Source organism: Pteronotus mesoamericanus, unplaced genomic scaffold, assembly GCF_021234165.1.
Source record: "Pteronotus mesoamericanus isolate MK-2021 breed Mesoamerican mustached bat unplaced genomic scaffold, CSHL_Meso_final contig_98, whole genome shotgun sequence".
NCBI lineage: Eukaryota > Metazoa > Chordata > Mammalia > Chiroptera > Mormoopidae > Pteronotus > Pteronotus mesoamericanus.
The window spans coordinates 6,794,855-6,819,080 of NW_026555295.1; the positions used below are offsets into that span (position 1 = coordinate 6,794,855).

The 24,226-nt window shown below is 34.7% G+C and overlaps 1 protein-coding gene and 1 non-coding gene across 7 annotated transcripts in view; both read left to right on the forward strand.

The window, feature by feature from the left end:
• Window positions 1–24,226, forward strand: part of VPS54 (VPS54 subunit of GARP complex) — a 99,694-nt gene that overhangs the window by 10,429 nt on the left and 65,039 nt on the right. For 4 of the 6 annotated variants that reach the window (XR_008530301.1, XM_054586896.1, XM_054586894.1 and 1 more), the window contains exons 2-6: window positions 10,297–10,452; window positions 11,829–12,070; window positions 19,945–20,023; window positions 22,777–22,811; window positions 23,951–24,082. Coding sequence is in view for 5 of the 6 variants with exons in the window: in XM_054586896.1 (XP_054442871.1) it covers window positions 10,317–10,452; window positions 11,829–12,070; window positions 19,945–20,023; window positions 22,777–22,811; window positions 23,951–24,082 (624 nt within the window). In the remaining variant the exon portion in view is untranslated. Of the gene's footprint in view, window positions 1–4,694; window positions 4,814–10,296; window positions 10,453–11,828; window positions 12,071–19,944; window positions 20,024–22,776; window positions 22,812–23,950; window positions 24,083–24,226 lie in introns of all 6 variants that reach the window. The other 2 variants (XM_054586895.1, XM_054586897.1) reach the window with 2 other exon arrangements.
• LOC129081408 (small nucleolar RNA SNORA73 family) lies at window positions 14,138–14,343 on the forward strand. The gene has a single exon (XR_008530307.1). It is a non-coding gene; the product is annotated as a small nucleolar RNA SNORA73 family (small nucleolar RNA).

Here is a 24,226-nt window from a genome sequence, read left to right on the forward strand (position 1 = left end):
ATGTTTCTCTCCTCCTCTCCCCACTCCTCTTCTCTCTCTAAAGTCAATAAGCATGTCCTCCAGGTGAGGATTAAAAATAAGTAGATAATTCAATTCTTATTTTTGTTCTTATGAAGATATTAATATACAATTTCTTATAGCAACTATTTTCAAGGTAGCGTCAATTATACCAATTTTATTTTAAATTTACTCTTTTTGTAGGCATTTTAATGTGTCTGGTAGTTTACATATCTGGTAGTAATATGTCCGGTAGTTTAAGACATATGTATTCTCCAATAACTGAATGAGCGATTTTAGGATTTATTTGCTAATCTTTGACCAAGACACCAAACATAGAATACCAGTGTTCTAATTTGACTCACTTTGACAAAAATGTCGTAAATAATATAGTCATATCAATAGCACAAAGGAGTAAAATAAGCATCCAAGTTATATTTGATTTTTATTGAATTTTTTACATGCTAGAGACAGATTTTTATCACAGTATAATTTTATTAATCAATTCTAGGCCTGTAACTCTTAATTTCAGTGGCTGCTGTATTATGTTATTTTAGTGTATTAAGTCTAATGAGTGCTTGGGAAAAAAGACATTGCTTTATTTTGAATAATTTCTAGATTTAAAATACATACATATATATTGTTTTTAAAGATATTTATGAAAATTTATTCCTGATACGGATGTCACACATGAAATATCACTTATTTTGTAGCCATTTAAAATAATTTAAGTTTAATAATACAGGTAGTTGTACTTTTTGTCCTTCTAGCCAAAATTATCTCCATCTTGTCACTAAATCAAAAGTAAATAAAGAACTTCAAGAAACATTTATTCAGAGTTTCCTACAAGGCATAGGGTTTTATAAATGTCAAATGAGAATGTAAGGAAAAGCAAATTAGATTAGTTCAACTTTGTTTTTATTTTCTGGGTTCTTTAGTTTCTCCCATTCTCTTTTAATGCCAAGATGACAAGACAAGTACTTATTTATATGACAGCCTTAATTCGTTAGCATTTTTGAAAGCCTGGATATTTATGTTTACATTTTAGCTTCATTATTGAGATTGTGACCAATAATGTGTATAATAAATGATTTTAAATTTTTTAAGTACTTTTAAAAATTGTGGTTAAACTAGATTTTTGTCACAAGGTGCTAAATCTTATACCTAAATAGTGTATGAGTTTACTGTTGTTTCTTTGCTTTTTGAAAGAAGGTTAATTATACCACTTTACAGAAATTAGCTCTTAAAATTCCAAAAGCGTTGTGGGAAGTGATTTTTAGAATATGAGATGTTTGAGATATTTTAAATTTTTATGATTAAAAAAAACTCTACTGATTTCTATAAAGTCAATCTTTAGTGTAGGACATTACAGTTTGTTTTTTTTTCCTTGCATAAATCAATACTAAATTTGAGGAATTCAAGTTTGCCATTTGTTTGCTTTTTTAAAAAATAGCATTGAGTATTGAATTTTTCTTTTTTACTAAACTTAAATCCATTGTATCAAAAAAAAATGCTACCTCTGTCTAGCTCCAGTGTAAAAATATTTCCTACTTTATCTGTAGGAATAAATACAATTCTCAAAATACAATTAGGCATTATAAAAATTCATTAATAAGTCAATTATTTAAAATTTAGAACATAATTCCTGTTGAGAGTGCTAAAATGATGGTCCATGGTAGCATATTTATTCCACATTGCAGCTCAAGAATTATATCTTTGCTAAGAAAATACTATATATTGAGTTATACTGATGAAAGTGTAGAGTGTCTCTTTACCTGAACAATGATTCTCTAGCAGTCTTAATTTTATAAAATTCCTTGACCCTAAAAAGAGAAAGTCTTAAAAAGTTTATATCACAATCAGATGTTAATTATTGCTATATTTGCTTTATTTCTTTATTTTCCCACCTGAGGATATGTTGACTGACTTTTTGAGAGAGAGAGAAAAACACTGATGTGAGAGAGAAACATCAGTCAGTCGCTTCCTATAAGCTCCCCTGCTGGGCGGGCTCGAACCTGCAGCTGAGGTATGTGCCCTGACTAGTGATCGAACCTGCAGTGTTGGTGTACAGGACGATGCTCCAACCAACTAAGCCACCTGGCCAGGGCCACTATCACTTATTTTTAACATAAAATGGACATCAATGATAATTATTTATGAGTGTAAATAATTGTTTTTGGATCAACAATTAATCTTATAATTATATATCTTATAGATTATAATCTTATAATCTATAAGGAGAAAAAGAAGAGGAAAGTACTAGGTGCCTGAAATGCTTGGGAGACAGTAGTGAAATAACTTAGGTGTTTTGTTTTGTTTTGTTTTGTTTTGTTTTGTTTTGTTTTGTTTTTTTGGAGAGGCAGTCTGGAGTAAAGATAGAGGCATGGAATTTAGAATCAGAAGATCTGAATACAAATAACCATCTTCACAGTTAACTAAATGGTCTTGAAACTGACTACTCGAACCTGTACATTCACCCACATAATGAGGATCATTGACTCATTCATTCACTGATAGATTTATAAATGTGTTTCTTAGTAAGTGGCTAGGAAGACCAACAAAATAAGCTGAAAGAAAGCAAGCAATTTTGAACTGTGTAAGTATTTAGTCAAATATTAGTGATGACATAATTTGTCTTACTGTCTTTCTATTGGTTCCCTCTCCTCTGCCATCCCTCCTTTAATGATAACATATTTTCAATGCACTCTTGATCTTAGGACATCACAGAAACTTTAGAACTAGTAGCCCCAGAGTGAGGCAATCCAGGTTTGCCCAAATCTCAGCTTGATTCCCCTCACCTCTCAGTAGGCAGGAGAGTAGGGTGGAATTCAAGTTCCCTGGATTAGCTTGCTCATTTCCTCACTGTTGCCTGATAAAGTCCTGTCTTTCTCAAGTTGGGGGATAGCCTACGGTGCCTAATAGTTCCTGGGTGTGATTAGTCTCTTTCTCTCTGCCTCTATTCCCATGTATATCTAAATTTTCCCTCTCCCCCATCTCCTTTCTCTGATACTTTTTCTTGTTCCTTTTTAGTCTCACCCATTGGCTGGTTTCTTGCTGTTTGCCCACAAATATACTCAGGTTTCCCATGGCCTAAAATATTCTTGCTCAACTCCTAGTTTCTCTTCTGTCACCATCAAAGAGATGTTGATCTTATTGCCTTTATTACTTCATCACTTACTTAACCACAAGTGGTATGGCTTCTGTCCCAACCACTGTCCTAAATTTGTTCTAATCCAGTGTCTTTTTGAAGTTAGCAATTTCCTTGGCCTCTCTCTGCAGCATGTTGACACTACTGTTCACCCTTTCCTTCTGAACACTTCTCTTTTGGCTCTTGTAAGGATGGTATTTCTCGTTGTTTTCTTCCTTTCCTCTTAAATGTTTGTACTACCCCTAGCTCTGAGCTCTCATTAGCCTACTTTTCCCTCACTTTCTCCCTTTGTAGTATTACTTTCCTGTGACTAAAATTTACTCTATCATTCCTGTAATGTAATTGAACAGAGGCAGGATTCTGTTCACTACAAGAAATAATTTTTTTCCCTAAAGCAATTATAGTTGTTTTATAGCAATAATCTGCTTTTGAAGTATTCAATTCTCCATTATTGAAGAAGGCTTTCAAGTGGAAGAAGAAAGACCCCTTGCGGAAAGGATTCCTGTATTAGGTAGAAAGTTGAGCCAGACAAAGTCCTGTCCAATTTAGAGATTTTAATTTTGATCTCATCTAGTTGACTCCCAAGGATTCAACTTTGACCTTTATTTAAATGTCTTCCAAAGCATTATTTCCATCCTCTCTGCCTCCTCATCCTTTTTTTCTCCTACGAGCATGGTGTGTGTCATAAAATTTGCTTCTGTTCTAGGTCATCATGCTTTCTAGTTTTAGCATTTTCTAGGACTCCTTTTTTTCTTTCCTTTTACTTGTATGGATTTGAGGACCACTGTCCTGTGCTTGGCTACTTTTCTGATACAATATTATATCTGCCCATATTGGCTTGCTGTCTCTTCTCCCCCTATCTCCCCAAACTAGGGGGACTCAAGCAAAGGGCATCTGTAGAGGAGGCTCAGGATCCTAAGGTTGAAATTGATATAAAACTAGGTATGGCATAGTGCTAATGTTAATACTTAAGATGCTTATAATAATAAATAGCAGTAATTGGAATTATTTATTGAATGTCTTTTATGTGCCAAGTATTATGTCACTGGTTTTTTTGGGTTTTGGGGGGGAGTTGGTCATTTGGAGGTAACCATTGTTAAGATTGTGGTATATGTCCCTGCGGGGCTTTTGTTTTTTGTTTTTTTGTTTTTTGCAAGTATGCATGCTGATTTTAAATTAAAAATTTGGGATCATATTGTGCATGTTTTGAAAACTTTCTACTTAATGTATGTCAAACATTTTTGTCATTAAATATTCTGCAATCCTCTTAACGAATTTTGAAATTGTGATGAAATGCTGATAGCATAAAATTTACTATCTTAATTGTTTTTAAGTGTTCAGTTCAGTAGTAGTAAGTATATTCACATTGTTGTGTAGCCACTCTCCCAAACTTTCTTTGCATCTTGCAAAACTGAAACACTATACCCATTAAACAACTCCTTATTTTTTCCTCCTCCAATCCCTGACAACCACCATTCTATTTCTGTCTCTCTGAATTTGACTACAAGCATACCTCTTTTTATTGCCCTTTGCTTTATTGTGTTTACAGATGTTGTGTTTTTTACAAATTGAAGGCAGGACCTCCACCAGCAAAAGGATTTGACTCAGCTTTATTGCAATATTTGCTTTATTGCGGTGGTCTGGAACTGAACCCATAATATCTCCGAGGTATGCCTGTACTTAAATAAAATACCTTATGTGAATGCAATCATATGGTATTTGTCTTTTTGTGATTGGCTTATTTCACTTATCACAATGTTCTCAATATTCATCCATGTTGTAGCATATGTCAGAATTTCCTTTTTAAGGCTTAATAGTAATATTCCATTGTGTATATATACCACATTTGTTTATCCATTCAACTGTCAATGGATACTTAAAGTTGTTTCCACCTTTTGGATGTTTTGAATAATGTTCCTCTGACATGGGGTACAAATACCTCCTCAAGACCTTGCTTTCAGTTCTTTTGGGTATATACCCAGAAGTGGAATTGCTATATCTTACGGTAGTTCTGTTTTTACTTTTTTGAGGAACTGCCATATTGTTTTCTACAATAGCAGTACCATTTTACATTCCCACCAACAGTGCCTAAGGGTTGTAATTTTTCCACATCTTGCCAATACTTCTTATTTTCTGATTTTTTTTTGATGGGTGTGAGGTCTGCAATTCTATTTTTAATGACCATATAATCCATTGTTTAGTTGTACTATAGCTTTTTAACCAATTCCTCCTTCTTTCAGAGTATGATTCTTTTAACTTTTTCACTCTTAAAAATAATGCTGAGATTTTTAAAAATCTTCATCCAAGGATTATGTTTATTGACTTTAGAGAGGGAAACGGGGTGGGGAGCGGTTTGCAGAGAGAGAGAAACATCGATTTGGAAGAGAAACATAGATCAGTTGCCTCTCGTACCCACCCCAACTGGGGATTGAACCTACAATTTAGGTATGTGCCCTGGCCAGAAATGAAATCTGCAGCCTTTTGATATACAGGATGATGCTCCAACCACCTGAGCCACCTGGCCAAAGCAATGCTGGGATTGTTTTGGAGTGTGTATATTTATTTTCTTAGTCTATGTAATCTAGAAATGAAATTTAAGTGACTTTTGAAGGGAGGAGAGCTATTAGATAAATAGAAAGATGGTGTGATTATTAAGGAGGCCTCGCTAGCATGATGAATTAGAGGCACAATTTGACCCCCTGTCTGAAATTTACATTATCTGTGGGTAATAGGAAATAAGGCTAGAATAGAAGGTAAGTATCAGATTGTGGAAAGCCTGGAGTACCAGCTTGTGAAGCTTGGCATTTGTTTGGAAGCTATAAAATTTTGAGATGAAGTATAACAGAATTAAAACTTTCTAGACTTAATCCTAAAGCAACATGAAGAATGGTTTAGATTGCAAGCAGATAGACCAGTTAGAGGACCACAGTGTGACAGAAGCAAGATACAAGTCAGACAGGTTTAGATTTTATAAAGTGTTTTTAAAGAAGGGTATCACTTTTGAAAAACAGGAGAAGGGAAATAAATGATTAGTTATTAACCATTCTGCTAAACTATTTTGTATACATTGAAATGGTAGAGGAAAAATAAAAAGATTTGCGTATTACCTTACCTATAGTAGGCAGTTTCATGGATAGTTCAGAGTTGACTGTAAATGATATGTAATTCCAGTATTCTCTGTAGGTAGTTACTATATCAGTGTAGAAGCAAGGGAAAAAATTGTTGCACAGTATTGGGTAATGCTTTTGGTAAATGTTTCTCTGTCTCAGTTGCCTTCTCTTTCAGCCTTTACGGCATTCCAGTTTCAATATGTGGTATTATTCTCCCACAACGTTAAAATTTCATTGAAATCTATTGATTTTTTCCCTCTATATTTCAAATTGTACAATAATGCCCCCTTCAGGTAGAGTAAGAGTTACAAATTGAATATTCTTCTTTCTGATATCCATATTTTGCATTATTTATCTATTTAACATTTGACAAATATGAAAGTTTCTTTTCCCCAACATTTTATTGTGAAAATTTTAAAACAGAGAAAAGTGAAAAAGTAGAACATGTTGCACTCATATATTTCACTTAGAGATACCATTTTTAAATGTTGTCATATTTGTTTTATATGTGTATTTTTTTTTTTTTTTTTTTTGCCAAATCCCTCCTAAATACTTCAGTATTCATGTCTTAAGTGTAAGGACATTTTCCCCTAATCTCAATACCATTAATACACCTAAGAAAACTAATTAAAATTCTAAAATATCATATAACATCAAATCCATATTTAAAATTTCCCAGTTGTCTTAAGAATGTATTAGAGCCATTTTTTTTCTTTTTGAATCAGGTCTCAGTCAGGGCTCACATATTGCCTTTAGTTGTTGTCTATTTATTTCAATATAGAATGGTTCTCCACCTTCTCAAAATGACATTGATCTAAGTGCCAAGACCAGTTTTCTTGTATAATGTCTCATATTTTTAATTTGTTTGATTGTTTCTCCATGTTTTGGTTTAACCTAACAATCCTGCTTCTCGCTCTTTCCTGTAGTTGGAAAGGTAGGTCTGGAGTAGAGGTACTTAATCTTGCATTCATAGACTTCATAGGGTCTGTGAATAGAATTCTGGGAGTCTGTGAACTTTGGATGGGGAAAAAAATTGCGTCTTTAACTCTTTGGTTCTCAACTCGGTTGATTTTATTCTTTTCTCTTTTCCACCATCCGCTGGGATGTTTGGCTTTGTCTGGAGATATTTTTGGTTGTCACAGCTAGGTGGGTGAGTGCTATTGGCATCAAGTTATTAGAAGCCACAGATGTTTCTAAAGATCCTGCTGTATGCAGAGGGAGCCCCCCAAACAACAGAAGTATTCAGTTCAAAATGTCAATAGTGCCAAGGTTGAGAACTCATGCTTAATTGGGTTTTAGCATTTCCTTTGATTATGAATTTAGGAAGCTCTTCACAGGGGTATTAGCATTACCTGTAACTTTGTCACCAACAGAAATTTCACATTAAATTGCTGCAGGTATCTCAAAATGTTTATGCTCACTTATTGCTTAGAGAGATTTGCATTCATTGAGAAGCAAAAATATTACTATACTACAATGTAAAAAGATAGTTTGATAGCTATACTTAAGTGTAATTGTCCTTTGTAATTTAATGTATTTTATGCATTATAAACATTATTCTGGGAAGGGGTCTGTAGACTTCACCAGACTGCCAAAGGAATCCCAAGGACCAGAAAGCTTGACACCTGGTCTAGGGGCTTGACCATCTCCCCATTTAGCTTTCTAATATGGCATTTAGGATTTCTTTTTGCTGTAAAAACATTATGGTAAAAAGAATAAATTGAAATTGTAATATATTATTGTTGGAATCAATATTTAATTTATCAGACATCAAGCAATGGGAGTTCAATACAATACATTTTGTACATACAGGGTCTGACACAAAGAACACCCTTTTTTATTACAAAATCATAAGCATGTAATTCTGTAACATAACTATCACACCATATAATGTTTTAGGTGAAATGTTCAAATTGCTGTCCATTAAAGTCCCTGATGAGACATTCACATACCCTACCAACCACACTCAAGCAAGCCTTACTTCTGCCAGGCCCTGTATTTGTAGCTTATCTCCTAAAGTGTCAAAATGTGTTTATTTTAGCCATTTTATTAGATGAAATTAACAAAAAAAGTTAAACATACTTAATGTATAATTTAGAATTGTCTTCACCAAATGCTTAATGTACAGTATTCTGTGTCATATGGGGTTTCCTATCATTTAGATGTTTTTTCTGTCTTAAATATGCAAATAATTTTATACAGAAATAACTGTACAGTTAATGTGTATGGAATATAAGTGCAGTGAACCAATGTGCCTTTCAAACCAAGTCCCTGATTATTTCCCAGATATTTTCCCAGATATTTTCGTGATAGTGTTCTTTTGTCCTAGACAACTCACCCAAACTGCCAAAGAAGTCCACAGGACAAAAAAAGCTTATGGTTCCTTATTGCTTAGAGAACAACTATAGTCTGGCTGTACTGTGGATATGTGTGTGCTTTGTCACTTCCCAGGGTAAACATTTCATGCTAGCCCGGTCAATTTCCACACAGTCTTATGATTCCATGTTTCTTAACCTTTATTCATGCTGTTATTTGCTTTCTGTTCAGGGAACTTGAGGAAGTTATTTATCTTTGTGTATTTTCTTAGTAGGTTGTTTCTTGTTTCCTGTGGTCTCAGTGAATGGTGTAATTGCAAGTGTCTCCTTTGCATTAGAAGGACTGGGACAGATATGCAAGGAAGTCTGGGAAATGTAATTTTTAGTTTTCTGCCATACCAGAGGGAAATGAGAGTGGATGAACTTTTTGTCACTGGTTCTAGCCTTATGTCTTTGCTCATTTTATTTTTCTATTTACCAGATGTCCTAAGTTGGCTTTTTTTTTTTTTTTTAATTTATTTTGTAAACTTGTTAAACCATATGTATCTTTGTAAACCACTTAGTCTTTCTAGGCCTTGCTATACTTACCTCCATCATGAGGGAACTTAGGTTAGGTGATCTTTTTTTTTGGCGGGGGGGAGGGTAGCTAGGTGATCTTTAGGTTTCCTTTCAGCTATAAACTTGTTATATCCACTTATTTATTCCTTCATTAAAACTATTTATTGAATGCCTGCTATTTGACAGATATGCTCAGCAATAAAAGATTGTCTACTCTTTAATAGTAAAATACTACATGTTTTTCAGTGTCCAGGTTATATACTGCTTCATTGTAAAGTCTTACCCAACACTGTAACCTATATTATGTTGTCCACCAATTCTTTCAGTGCTTACTAAGAAACATAGACATAGGTTAACTGACATTTTGCTTAGTGTTTTGATAACTTAATTGCAGGTACCTTGAAGAATGAGACTTTTATAATCATTGACAGTCATATAGTAATAATAAATATAATGATAACATTTATGAACACAGACTTTGAGGCGGGCATTTTTAAATGCTTTACATATATCCATTCCTTTGTTATGTCATGTTTATGAGATGAGATCTCTTTTTTTCCCCCTTTTTACAGATGAGATAAAGCACACAAAAGTCAAGTAAATTTCTTCAAGGTTATACTGCTGGTATATGAAGCTGGGATATGAATCCAGGGAGTCACATTTCAGAAAAGCGTGTACTTACCCATTTTCCTATAAAGCATAATTACTGTATACTTGTTGAATGAATGGAATGTTTTCCTTTTTAATAGATATTGATTACAGCTTTGCTATCTATTTGCACTTTGGATTAAGATTAAGAAAAGATTAAGGATAGGTCACTTTGAGAACAATACTTTTTAAATAAGGACAAATAACTTTCTTGCAAACTAAATAAATATTGAGTCACTCTCAGCAGTGAATATTCAAATTGTGTACTTGGGGATTTTGAGTAATGTGTCTGTTTTTGTAAGATAGTTTGTGACATGCATAATACGTATATGGGGTGGGACAAAAATAGGTTTACAGTTTGTTATGGAAAAAAGACATGCAGGTTATGGTTATTGTAGCAGCTTTGTTAACTGTGTTTCACATACTCACAACTAACAGTAAACCTACTGTTGCCCCACCCTGCAGATGAATTTTGATTTATATCAAGTATCTTGATTATTTGTTTCTTACTCATTTTCAGTTGAGTGGTGATTTTATGCAATGGCTTCAAGCCACAGTTCTTCACCAGTGCCTCAAGGAAGCAGCAGTGATGTTTTCTTTAAAAAAGAGGTAGATCCAACTAAACACATTCGACCTGTGCAGTCACTGCCAGATGTGTGTCCCAAGGAACCCACAGGTAATGCTTTTTTTTTTAGGGTTTGTATTATCTTTAAATGAGTAGACAGATTTCATATACTTATCTTAGAAGAGTAAATTTTATCTGAAGAGATATAAATGATTTGGAACTAAGTACGTTAGGATATTGGAATATAGTTGTTTTCATGCATTTTCATATAATACGTTATTTACATAAATGTAAAAAATGTTTTGAAAATGTAGGTACAGATCGAAAGATCTTTAGTTAAACATAATACTGTCAGTTCTCATTATTTATAGTTTTCATATTTGCAAATTTGCCAACTCCTTAAAACTTATTTGTAACCCCAAAATCAATATTTTTGGCACATTTGTTGTCATTTGCAGACACACAAAGAGGAATAAAAAATTTAAATCGCCTGATGTACACATTCCCACCTGAGGTTGAGCAAGGCAACACTTCTCGTGCTGCCTTCTTGTGTCAGCTGTCATGCTGTAAACAGGTGTCTTCTATGTAGTCTATTTAGTACCATGATTTTTGCATTTTTATGCCTTTTGTTGGTGATTTTGCTTTTTAAAAGGTTCCCAAATATAAGGCTGAAGTGCTTTCTAGTGTTCCTAAGCAGGAGAAGACTAATGTGCCTTATGAAGAAAATAGGTGTGTTAAGCTTCATTCTGGTTTGAGTTATAATTGTGTTAGCCATGAGTTCAATATTTATGAATGAACTATATATATTACATAAATTGTCTTTAAATAGACATGCACAAGATTCTGTATTAATAAGTTGATAAAAATATTGTGACCAGAGACTTGCAGGAATCTAACCCTGTATTTCCACTAGGAGCAGTGGTTCAGTATTTGCTAATTAAGTGTTCAGTGACTCACTAGAACAGAACTACTGTGAATAATAAGAATCAACTGTGAGTTTTCCTTTCCTCTGTGGTTAACGTCACAGCAACATTTGTGTTATCTAATAAATAAAAAATTTTAGAACCAGTCCTGTCTGCCATGGTACAGCAGAAGAAAGGCCTATGTATGGGGGGTAGGGGGAACTGGAATATGGAAGGATAGAAGATATTCAATAGAGGTAGAAGAGTTTCGATGTGGAAAAAAGTTGGAGAAATTGTACAGTAAGGAAAGGAATTATTAGAAGACTGTCTTTATCACCTAACTCACCCTGCAACTATAGCCCTTAAATTTTGCATATCTTTTATCTTGTACATGTTTTTCCCTCCTTTGGTAATTGATACAGAAAGTTCAAGTTTATTTAACCAGATTGATTTTTATTAAAACATTTGCTAAAGAGGAGAGTTAGTTGCTTTGTATAATGTAGAATCTAACCATTTTTATTTTTCTAGGACATACTTTCAAACATAGAACTTACTTTACAGAGTCCTCTTGTTTACTTTTTGCAGGTGATTCAATTAGTATATGTGTTGCCCCATCTCTAGTTACAGATCAACATAGATGGACTATATATCATTCCAAAGTAAATCTCCCAGCAGCATTAAATGATCCTAGATTAGCAAAAAGAGAATCTGACTTCTTCACAAAAACATGGGGATTGGACTTTGTGGACACTGAAGTCATACCTTCATTCTACCTCCCACAGATCAGCAAGGAACATTTTACAGTATATCAACAGGAAATCTCTCAGGTAATATCTAATCTTGAAGTTAGTTATAGTAAGGTCAAAAGTAATAGAAATTCTTTTAATTTGATTTATAATGGATTTTGACCAAGAGTCTTTGAGGAACATATTGTATTCTTTTTTGCTCATATACATTCTGTACTAGGTTGTATTTAATTCTTTGCTTAGATTTATATAAATACATTTCTTTTATTATAGTGATTTTTCAGAATTACATATTCCTAATATAAAAAGAGGAGCAAATTTAAACCAAACAGAAGAAATAAATATCAAAGTCAAAATGAATGAAATAGAAAATAGAGAAACAATACAAAAAAATCAGTGAAACCCAAAGCTGGGTTATTTATGAAAAGACCAATAAAATTGACAAACCTCTAGCAATACTGATCAGGAACAAAAGAAAGAAGACAAAATCACCAATAACAAGAATGAGACATCACTACAAATTCTAAAGAGAGAAAAAGGCTGATAATGAAATATGAATAACTTTATGCCAGTAAATTTAACAACTTAGATGAATTGACATATTCCTTGAATGACAGAAATTACCAGAGCTCTATCAAGAAGAAATAGGTAACCCAAATAGCTTTATCTTTATTGAAGAAATTAATGTATAGTTAAATACCTTTCTACAAAGAAAACTCAGGTCCAGATGGCTTCTCTGTTGAATTCTACCAAACATGTAAGAAAAAAAATACCAAGTCTGCACATATTTTTTCCCATTTTGGTGACCATGTGGAGGACAAGACCAGTTCTAGGATGCGGTACGTGAGGTGCTCAGGGTGTAAAATATGAAGGGGCAGCAGAATCTGAAAATAGGTGCCTCCTTAAATACTCTACCCATGGCTCCTTACTTGCCTCACCCTATTACCAGCCCTGGTGTAGTAAGTAGAATTCCCATACACTATTGGTGAGAATTTAAATTGGTAAAACCCTTTTGGAAAGTAGTTTTGCAATTTCTTAAAAAGCTAAAAAATACTTCTGGTTCAGCATGTAAGGAACTTGGAAGTTTTTACCTTGGTCCTCACAAGAAGAAAAAATCTGAACAAACTTAAAATCAACAACTGAGAAGCTATTTGAAAGTCACAGTCCAGGGACACGACTTACTAAAAGACTGAGACCTAATCAAAAGACTGTAGAATGCTTCCCCTCCTCCCACACCTTACCACCGCGTCAGTAGGGAACCTGTATAGTAATAGGGGAATACAATGGAAAGGCTTGCATGTCTCAGACTTTACTTAAGAAGTCTCTAAAGACTGCAGCAAGGAAGATCAAAACGAGGATACCATAGGAAATTTTAGCCTCTCACACCTGTAGCTACAGTAAACAGTAAATACAGCCTACTTCCTAGCCAGGTAGACATAAGACCTTGCAGTTAAAGGCCTATTTACCTCAGTTCTTTTTATCCAGTACATCATATGTGGATTTCAACCAAAAAAGTTAAAATATATAATAAAAACAACACATACTGCTTAAAGAGACAGAAAGTACCAGGACAAGCTACAAATATGGCAGCAATGTTGGAGTTATCTGACCTGGGAATTTAAAACAACTGTGGTTAATATGCTGAGGGTTCCAATGGAAAATGTGTATAACATGTAAGAATAAATGGGTAATGTAAGCAGAGAAATGCAAACTGTACGGAAGAATCAAAAGAAAATGCTACAAATTAAAACACTAACGTATGAATAATGCCTTTGATGGATTTCTCAATAGACTTGGAATGGCAGAGGAAACGATCAGTGAACTTAAGGAAATGTTGATAGAAACATATCAAAATGTGTGGGTTGAAGTGAAAGCAGTGCTTAGGAAATTTAATAACATTGAATGCATTTATTAAGAAAGAAGAAAGATCTAAAATGAATAATCAAGCATCCACTTTAGGAAACCAGAAAAAGAAGAGCAAATTAAATTTAAAGTAAGCAGAAGAAAAGAAATAATAAAAATCAGAGCATAAATCAGTAAAATTGTAAGCAGGAATTCAGTAGAGAAAATCAAAACCAAAAGCTGGTTCTTTGAAAAGACGAATAAATTTGACAGACCTTTAACCAACTTAAGAAAAAAAGAGAGAATCTAACATGGATACCCCTGGGAGATCACTCCCCTTGAGTCTCTGTCCAGGTGGTGTAGTGGAGCATAGGGCTCTGCCTTGTGATGGACAGTCCCTTTCTGCAGTGTTGGAGAGAAAGCTGGACCTTGAGTCTGTACCTGTATATTTCTGCAGCTTCTCAGAGTTCTGTGGACAATGACTGAAGAGATAAGCCATGCAGAAAACATCTTTAAAAAAACAGAAAGAAAAGAAAAACAGAAGACATAAATTATTAATGATCCCATGGACATTAAAAGTATAATGAAAGAATGTTATGAACAACTCTGTACCCACAAATTTGATAGTACAGATGAAATGTACCAATTCCTTGAAAGACACAATCTACTATAACTTATACGTGAAAAATAAGTACACTGAATAGGCTTATACTTAAAAAAATTGGATCAATAGTAAACTCTCAAAACATTTCTTTGTATTCTATTCCAGAAGAATAGAATCAAAGGGGATATTCTCTAATATATTTTATGAGGCTAGCATTAACTTAATACTAAAATTAGACAAAGATTTTTTAAAATATATTTTATTGATTATGCTATTATAGTTGCCCCAGTTTTTTCCCCTTTGCCCCTCTCCATCCAGAACCCTCGTTCCCTCCAGCATCCCCTCCTTGCAGCCTTAATTAATGTCCATGCATCATGCATACAAGTTTTTGGCTACTCCAATACCTATACTATTCTTAACATCCCCCTGTCTAACCAATTTGTGCTTCTTAATCCCTTGACCTTTCTCCCCATTTCCCTCTTACCCCTCTCAAGTGATAACCCTACAAATAATATCCATGTCTATGATTCTGTTACTGTTGTTCTGCTTGTTTGCTTAATTTGTTATTTGGGTTCAATTATTGATGGTTGTGAATTTATTGCCATTTTAATATTCATAGTTTTGGTCTTTTTCTTATGTAATTCCCTTTAGTATTTCATGTAATAATGGCTTGGTGATGATGAACTTCTGTAGTTTTTCCTTGTCTGGGAAGCACTTTATCTACTCTTCAATCCTAAATCATAGCTTTGCTGGATACAGTAATCTAGGCTGTAGGTCCTTGCTTTTCATCACTTTGAATACTTCTTGCCAGTCCCTTCTAGCCTGCTAGTCCCTTCTTTTGAGAAATCAGCTTACCATCTTACGGAAACTCCTTTGTAGGTAATTCTCTGTTTTTCTCTTGCTGCTTTTAAGATTCTCTCTTTATCTTTAACATTTGACATTTTAATTATGATGTGTCTTGGTGTGATCCTCTTTAGGTCCATTCTTGTTTGGGGCTCTCTGTGCTTCCTGGACTTGTATGTCTATTTCCTTCAGCAAATTAGGGAAGTTTTCTTTATTTTTTCAAATAAGTTTTCAATTTCTTGCTCTTCCTTTTCTCCTTCTGGCACCCCTATGATTTGGATGTTGGTACATTAAAGATGTCCCAGAGGTTCCTAAGCCTATCCTTGTTTTTTTTTTAATTCTTTTTTCTCCCTGCCATTCTGATTGAATGTTTTTTCCTTCCTTATGTTCCAAATTGTTGATTTGATTCTTGGTTTTATCCTCTACACTGTTGGTTCCATGTAGATTTTTCTTTATTTTCATTTAATGCAACCTCTATTTCTGCCTAGATCCTTTTTATGCCGTTCAAGTACCCAGTGAGTTCCTGGAGCATCCTGATAACAATGTTTTGAACTTATCTCCATTTCATTTAGTTGTTTTTCTGGAGTTTTGTTCTGTTCTTTCATTTGGGCATATTTCTTTGTCTCCTCATTTTGGCAGCTTCCCTGTGTTTGTTTCTGTGTATTAGGTAGAACTACTCTGACTCTGGGTCTTAATGCAACTGTTAATTTAGGTGGAGCCTTAGGTAATCACCAGGATGGGGCCACTGTGTCACAGCTTTGTTGTTCCGTGTGGGAGAGGGCTCAAAGAGGGGACAGTGCTGCTACCTGGCCTCTGGAGTTGTGCCCAGGATGAAGCTGTCTCCCCACTTGTACTCACTTTCTCTCCACATACCACTAGTGCCCTTCCAGCTCTTGCCCTGGTGTTGAAACCCTGAGGGCGTGAGTCTGCATGAGTCCTAAGTCTGTTGTGGGCCTTTTAAGAGGACGCAGCTTCTTCTATTGCCCCAACCCTCACTGTTTTTTTATAGCCAGAAGTTATGGGGACTTATTTTCCTGGTGCTGGGACCCTGACCCAGGTGGTCTGGACTGGGGCTGGGATCCCTTGCTCCCGAGGTATCCCTCTTGAATTTTAACCACCACATGTGGATGTGGGACTGCCAGTTCCCATCTCCACATCTCTCTGCACATCTATGCATCTTCACCCCTCCTACGTTCCTGGATGAATGTGGCTTCTTTAAATCCTTGATTGTCAGACTTACGCACAGCTCAATTTGCTGCCAGTTCTGCATGATATTTGTTTTGTAGTGTTGCTGTATTTTTTGCTATAGTTGTTTGTGGAAGTAAGGCATGTTTACTTACGCCTCCGTCTCTACCAGAAGTACCTAGGCAAAGATGTTATAAGTAAGGAAAACTATAGACCAATATCTCTCATGAAGAAGGATGTAAAAATTCTTAACAAAATATTAGAACTGCAATTTCCAACCTTTCTCATTCCTGGCACACATAAACTAGAGTTCTGTGGCAAACCAAAATATATAGTTTTTTGCTGATCTGACAAAAAATTAAGTATGATTTTGATTCATTCATACCAGATGGCTATTGTTCGCTGACTGTTGTCATTTTTTTTATTTGACAGACTAAGGGAAAAGAGGTCAGTGACTCTGACTAACTGGTCAAGTATTGCATATTTTAAAGATTCTTATGATACATCAGTGTGCTGTGGCATACTGGTAGAAAATTGCTGTATTAGAAAGTCAAACACAAAAATGTATAAAAAGAATTATATATCACAGCCAAGTAAGATTTGCATGGCTGGTTCACTATTCAGAAAGCAATTAGTGTGATCCAGCACATTGACAGGATAAAGAAGAAAAATCCTATGTTTTTATTAATACATATAGAGAAAACATTTGACAGAATTCAATATGGATTCGTGATTAAGAAAAAAAGCAAACCTCTCAGCAAACCAGGAACATAGAGGAACTTTGTCAGCTGGATAAATAATATCTACAAAAACTATACAGCTACTGGTGAGAAACCAGAGGCTTTCCCTTAAGCTCAGGAACAAGGTAAGGTTGTTCCTTCACACCCATTACTTGTCAACATCATACTGGAAACCCTAACTAATGAAGCGAGACAAGAAAAGGAAATGAAAAGTACACAAATTGGGAAGGAAGAAATAAAACTATGTTTATTCACAGATGTCATGGTTGTCTGTGTAGAAAATCCCAGAGAATCAAAAAAGAAACTTTTTGGAACTAATTAGCAATTATATAGCAGGGTTGCAGGATACAAGTATACTATTACAAAAGTTTGCTTTCTTATATACTAGTGGTGTCCAGTTGGAATTTGAATTGAAAACACACCACCATTTACATTAGCACCAAAGAAAATGAAATACTTAGGTATACCTAACAAAATAGGTGTAATATCTGTGTAAGGAGAACAACAAAATTCTGATGAAATCAAAGAAGGTCTGAATAAATCGAGAGAGATTCCCTTTATACATAGATAGGAGTACTCTATATTGTCAACAACTCTGTTTTCCCAACTTGCTCTATAGAGTCAATGCAATCCTAATTAAAATCCCAGCAATTTATTTGTTAGATATTAAGAAGCTGATTCCAAAGTTCATATGGAAAGGGAAAAGAGAATAACTAACACATTATTGAAGGATAAGAACAAATTTGGAGGATTGATACTGCCTGACTTCAGGACTTATTGTAAAGCTACAGTAATTCAGACAGTGTGGCACTGGTGAAAGAACAGATATTATAAATAAGAGAAGTAGTATAGACAGCTCAGAAATAGACCTATACAAACATGGCCAACTGATTTTTGACAAAGGCACAAAGACAATTCAGTCATGAAAGGAGAGTTTTGAGTAAATGGTGTTGGAACAACTAGACATCCACATGTAAAAAAAAAAAAATTTAGATGCAGACTACTTATACCTTTCAAAGAAATTAGAGCAAAAAGGCTCATATACCAAAATGTAAAATGCAAAAGTGTAAAACTTCTAGAAGATAGCATAGGAGAATATTTATGACCTTGAGTTTGGTGATTATTTTTTAGATATGGCATCAAAAGCACAATCAATGAAAGAAAAAGTTGACATATTGATTTCGTAAAAATTAAAAACTTGTACTATATGAAGGACACTGTTAAGAGAAGGGAGACTGGAAGAAAATATAAGTGATAAAGGACTGGTATCCAAAATATACAAAGAACTCTTAAAACTCAGTAAGAAAACAACCCAATTTAAAAAATGGGCAAAGGACTTGAATAGATATTTCTTTGGAGGAGATATACAAATGACCAATAAGAACATGAAAAGATGGTCAACATCACTAATGGTTTTAAATGGTAAATTTTATGTTATGTGATTTTAACACACACACACACACACACACACACACACCCCACCCCCCCCCCCACCCCCAAAAGAGCTGAACAAATGTCTTCACCAAATATGGTTAAATAAATGTATCAAAAATGCTCATCATCGTTATATGTCATCAGGGAATTGCAAATTAAAACATGAGATGCCACTGCATATGTATCGGAATGGCAAAAATCTGTCCTGGCCAAATAGCTCAGCTGGTTAGAACATTGTCCGTGGAAGGAAAGGTTAGGGGTTCAATCCTAGGTCAAGGCACCTACAAGAATCAACCAATGAATACCTAAGTAAGTGGAATAACAGCCCTGCCCTGGCCAGGTGGTTTAGTTGATTGGAGCTTCATCCAGTACATCAGAAGGTTGTGGGTTTGATTCCTAGTCAGGGCACATACCTGAGTTCCAGGTTTGATTCCTGGTTGGGATGTGTGCAGGAGGCAACCGGGCAATGTTTATTTCTCACATTGATGATCCTCTCTCATTCTCTGCTTTCTTCTCTAAAAGTCACTAAATGTATCCTCAGGTGAGGATTAAAAAATAAATAACTGTAACAACAAATCAATGTTTCTTGCTCTCTCTCTACCTTCCTCTCTCTCCAAAATCAATTAAAAAATATTTAGAATGGCAAAAATCCAAAACACTGACAACACCGAATGCTGGCAAGGATGTGGACTAATAGGAATTCTCATTCATTGTGATTAGGGATGCAAACTGGTACAGCCACTTTGAAAGATCTGTGTAGTTTCTGACAGAACTATCAGAACTCTGAATACGACTAGCCCAGTGTTCTTTCGTTAACACACTGCACTTTCCCATGTGTCCTATTTGTGGTATCTCTGAAAAGGTGACAGTGTTGTTAGTGGTTATTTAATCTGAAATCAGAGCAGACTTTTTTTTTTTTTACTCAATTTCAACTAATAACTATCTTAGGTATGTTCTCAAAATTTCTTCCTTGTTTTAAAAAATTATTTCTTACTTGATTTTTGTTATATAAAGTAATTTTTCATTTGCTTTCCCACTTCATTCCAAATTTGTGGAGATTTTACTAATTATGTAAAATGGACAAGTATAAGTATATAGGTGTTTATATATCTCAGTGATATTTCGTTTATTAAGCATACTTGTTATTTATATAAAAGTTCAAGAGGCTAATGGTTTCATATTTAAAAATCATAGAACTAATTTGGTATATCTGATACTAAGTTGTGAAACATGTTGATTCTTTGAATATACGATACATATTACCACATACCATTGATCACATTATTTATTAATTGTCCTTTTATCAGAGAGAGAAGATTCACGAGAGATGCAAGAATATTTGTCCTCCTAAAGATACCTTTGACAGGACTCTCTTACATACTCATGGTATGAATATGTGCTATTTGTAGATAAGATGTAGATGAATATGTGCTATATAGCATAGCATAAATATTAATGAACACAATATTTTGGGACTTGCTGGCTGTCCCACCTGTAATTTTTATTTCTAGTGAAACTTTTATACCTTACAATTACAATCTTTTCTGAAAGCTTTTAGAGAAAATCTTGGGTCTGATGGTAGTGTTATCTTCAACAAATACATATTTAATATCTGGATGCTTGGTACTGTGCTTGTTGCTTAAAAATACATAAATAAGAAATAGTCCCTCTCATCAAGAAGCTGATGGTCTCCTCAGTAAGGTTTAAAAAAAATAAACCAAAAATTGCAGCACTGTATATCAAGCATTAAGTTCAGCATGGTAATGTATAGAGCTCTTAGCCTTAGAAGATTTCCTGGAGTTGATGACGATAGCCTGCATTTTAAACCCGCTATTGAGAAAGATTTATGTGAGAGAAGGCATTACAGGAACAGGAAACAGTTTGTGCAAAGCTATAGAGTCAAGTGATAAATTAGCATGTTAAAGGGACTGCAGGAGTTCAGTCTATTGACTCTACCAGGGTCAAGAAAAGAAGCTGAAGAAATAGGTGGGAGTCAGATCAAGAGCCTTGTATGCCATGCTAAGGAATATTTTCTTAAAGCAGTATAGAGCTAAAAAATCTTTTAATCAGACATAATCAGATTTATGGTTACACACTTCACTGTGAAAACAGTTGGGGATAATACATTTTTGAATGATCATAAAACTGGAGACAAGGAGACAGTTGGAGGCTATTGCATCAGTATAAGTGAGAAATTACGTGGCCCCAAATAGCAGTTATAATAAAGAAGAGAGGAAGTTAGGCCTTTAAGAGATTGAGGCACAGGTTTTGGTGGTCACTTAGTTTTTGATGATAGAACAAATTGATTCAAGGATGACTCCCAGATTTCTTGCTTGGGCAGCTGATACAATTTAGTGAGAAAGACAATACAAGAGGAAGAATTTTGGAGGACATGGAGACTGGTTTCATTGTACAATACTTTTGCAAAGAAGATGTCTGGTATGCAGCCTGGAGCTCAGGAAAGAGATCTGGGCTGGAGATACAGGTATAGTAGACATTATCATAGACAATATTCTAGATAATATGGTACTTGAATCCAAGGGCATGGATGGCATTATCCAGGAAGGATGTGTGAATAGTGAGAGGAAAAGAACTGATGATAGAACACTAAGGAGCTGTCACTTTTAAGGGGCAGATAGAAAGTGAGGTACTTTTGAAGGAGACTATAAAGAAGTGGTAAGAGGGCTATTGCCACTTCTCTCCTATTAAAAAAAACAAAACAAAAACAAAACCAGAAAGAGAGAAAGTAGACAGAGTTCTGCTATTGAAATGAAAGGTAGTGAGAATTTCAAAGTGAGAATGATTAATCTACAATGTCAGAATACTTCAATTTGTACACTGAGAAGTCTTCATGGGTTTGGTAATTTAGGGGCTCTTAGGGGAGAGCATTTAGACTGGAGTGGTGGTTACAGAAACCTCGATACTATATATTAAGGTATGAGTTCAAGAGAAAGAAATGGAGGCTACCAGTGTGAATGTGACTTGAAGATCTGAGATACAGGGTATTGACTACAGAGGGAACAGAGTGGAAGAATGTTTTTGCATGCCCCGGACAAGATGAGGCAAGAGAGGCATAAACCTGAGAGAGAGTGCTTTTTTTAGTCTTACACCCAAGTCCTCCTTTGCCTCAGTCTAGTCTGAGCCCTGTGTTAATCCTTCCTTCCTTCCTTCTTTCACTCTTTTTCTTTCTTCCCCCTCCTTCTTCCTTTCCTCCCTCCCTCCCTTCTTTTTTCTTTCTTTCCTTTCTCTCCCTCCCCCTTTCCCTCCCTCCCTCTCATCTCCTTCCCTCCCTTCCTTTCCTCCCTCCCTCCCTCCCTCCCTTTCCTCCCTTCATCTCCTCCCTTCCTCCCTTTCCTCCCTCCCTTCCTCCCTTTCCTCCCTCCCTTCCTTTCCTCCCTCCCTCCCTTCCTTTCCTCCTTTCTCTCTTTCTGGTTTTGTTTTTGTTTTTTTTTTAATAGGAGAGAACGAAACATGTTTATATGTTGGAAGGAAAATGCTCTCAAAAGGAGGAAGAGGTTGAAGATAGGGAGAGAGGCAGGGTAATTGATGAAGTGAACTCACTGTAGAGAAAGGAGGGGACCTTGTCTGAGATGTTATTGGTGAGGTAAAGATAAAGTAGGTTTAATTGCAGATAAGTTTGTAGATGGTACAGACTGAAATGTAAAAGAAAATTAATATATTTTAAAATATTTTTAAAAATATCTTTGATCAAAAGAAATTCTGGAAGGGATAATGGATGTTTTGAATAATAAAAAAACTAGTGTTTCTATTTTAGAATTCAATTCATTTTTAAAAAACTACATAGTATGCCAAACTTAACCTCATCAAAACTTAATAAGATCGTATCTAGCTTTCTGTGTAGCTAATCATTGTAGACTAATTGATCTCACTTAAAATGTATTTAGTTATTTTATTGCTACTGTACAATTGATTAAAATTATTTGAATATATGCCTTATTCAGTGCTTTGCATACTGTTAGGGACATAGGAGGTACTTGATAGATAATATGTTGAACAAAGAAACTTCAGTCATTATTTGTGACCTAGTATAGTATTAAATCTTGTCAAAGTATATTTTATGGAAATAAAATGAATATAAGTTTAAAAAATCATATTTTCCCTTTTCCTTTTTTTCATAGATAAATCCAGGACAGATCTGGAGCAAGTACCTAAGGTACTTATGGGGATACAAAGAATAATAAACTATAAGTCCAATCTTACAGAAGATAGTCCGGGGGGAGATACACATATTAAGCAAATAATTTTTGTTAAGTGTGAGATACATAAGTGTACATGGTATACCTGTGTTCAGAGGTGAGGTGGTTAATCTCTGTGTCATATAAAGAGACATGCTTGCCCCTTCGATTGGGTTGAATAGGAATATAAGCAAGAGCATTCTAGGCCAAAAACATGTATAAAGATACTTAAACATAAGAGGGTATGGAAGATAGTTGAATACTGCTCAAATTCTACTTGTAAAGAGTGGGAATGGCAAGATAAAAAGAGGTAAGTGGGTCCAAAAAAATGAAGGGCTCTCAGTGCCTTTCTAAAGAGTTTGGCCTCTGGGTCATCGGAATCCACTGAGAGATTTAAACAGAGAAGTTAGTTCAGTTGTATTTTAAAGGGCTGTCTCACAGCAATATAGTGAATAGATTGGGTGAGGACATCATTAAAGTGTCCATTTACTGTAATTCGGAAATAATGAAGAACTGCTTTGGAATGCTGTGGAGGTAGACGAGAGAGGGGATTCAAACAATATTTAGGAAATATAATGAGTAAGGCTTAGTACCCAGATGGATGTGATATGTAAGAGAAAAAGAGTAGGCTTTTCATATAATTGAATTTGTTTTGGTTTTAAAATTCAGTGTATGGCTAATCTTTAAAACCAATTTTGAAAGAATTTTGTGCAGGAGAACATAAGTATAGAGAAATTGATATCTGGCATTTAAAAGAACTCCCACTAGTAGTGGGAAATAATATGGAAATTTTAGGATAAGTATGATATCTCCCTTTGGTATATGCCCAGAGGGACTGCTTTAGTGCAGTTGATCAAGTTTAATGGAATGATCATCTCCATTGGTAAGACAAAAACACATTTTTCTATTTTCATGAGCATGCTTAGCTTGATAAGATGAGACTTCTACACTTTTCTACAGATTTTTATGTAAATAACTCAACCCTTGTTATCACTTTCTTTTGATGTTTATAATGAGATCCAAATTAATTATTGTTTAATGGTCTTATGATATTAGAAGGGATAATGGATGTAAAAAAGATGTTTTTCTAATGCAAGGAAATGCATTTTTTTAATAGATTTTTATGAAACCAGATTTTGCCTTGGATGATTCTTTAACTTTTAATTCAGTTTTACCATGGTCTCATTTTAATACTGCTGGTGGAAAAGGAAATCGTGATGCAGCTTCCTCCAAGTTGCTACAAGAAAAGGTACTTTCTTTTTTACTTTTTCCACATAGAAAAATTTTTTGTAGTTAAGTGATGCTGCTTGGTGTGGGTTCAGATTTAGCTATTTAGTAAGCACGACTTTTTAAATTGCATTTTGTTGTTACAGATAATTATAAGCCTTCAAAT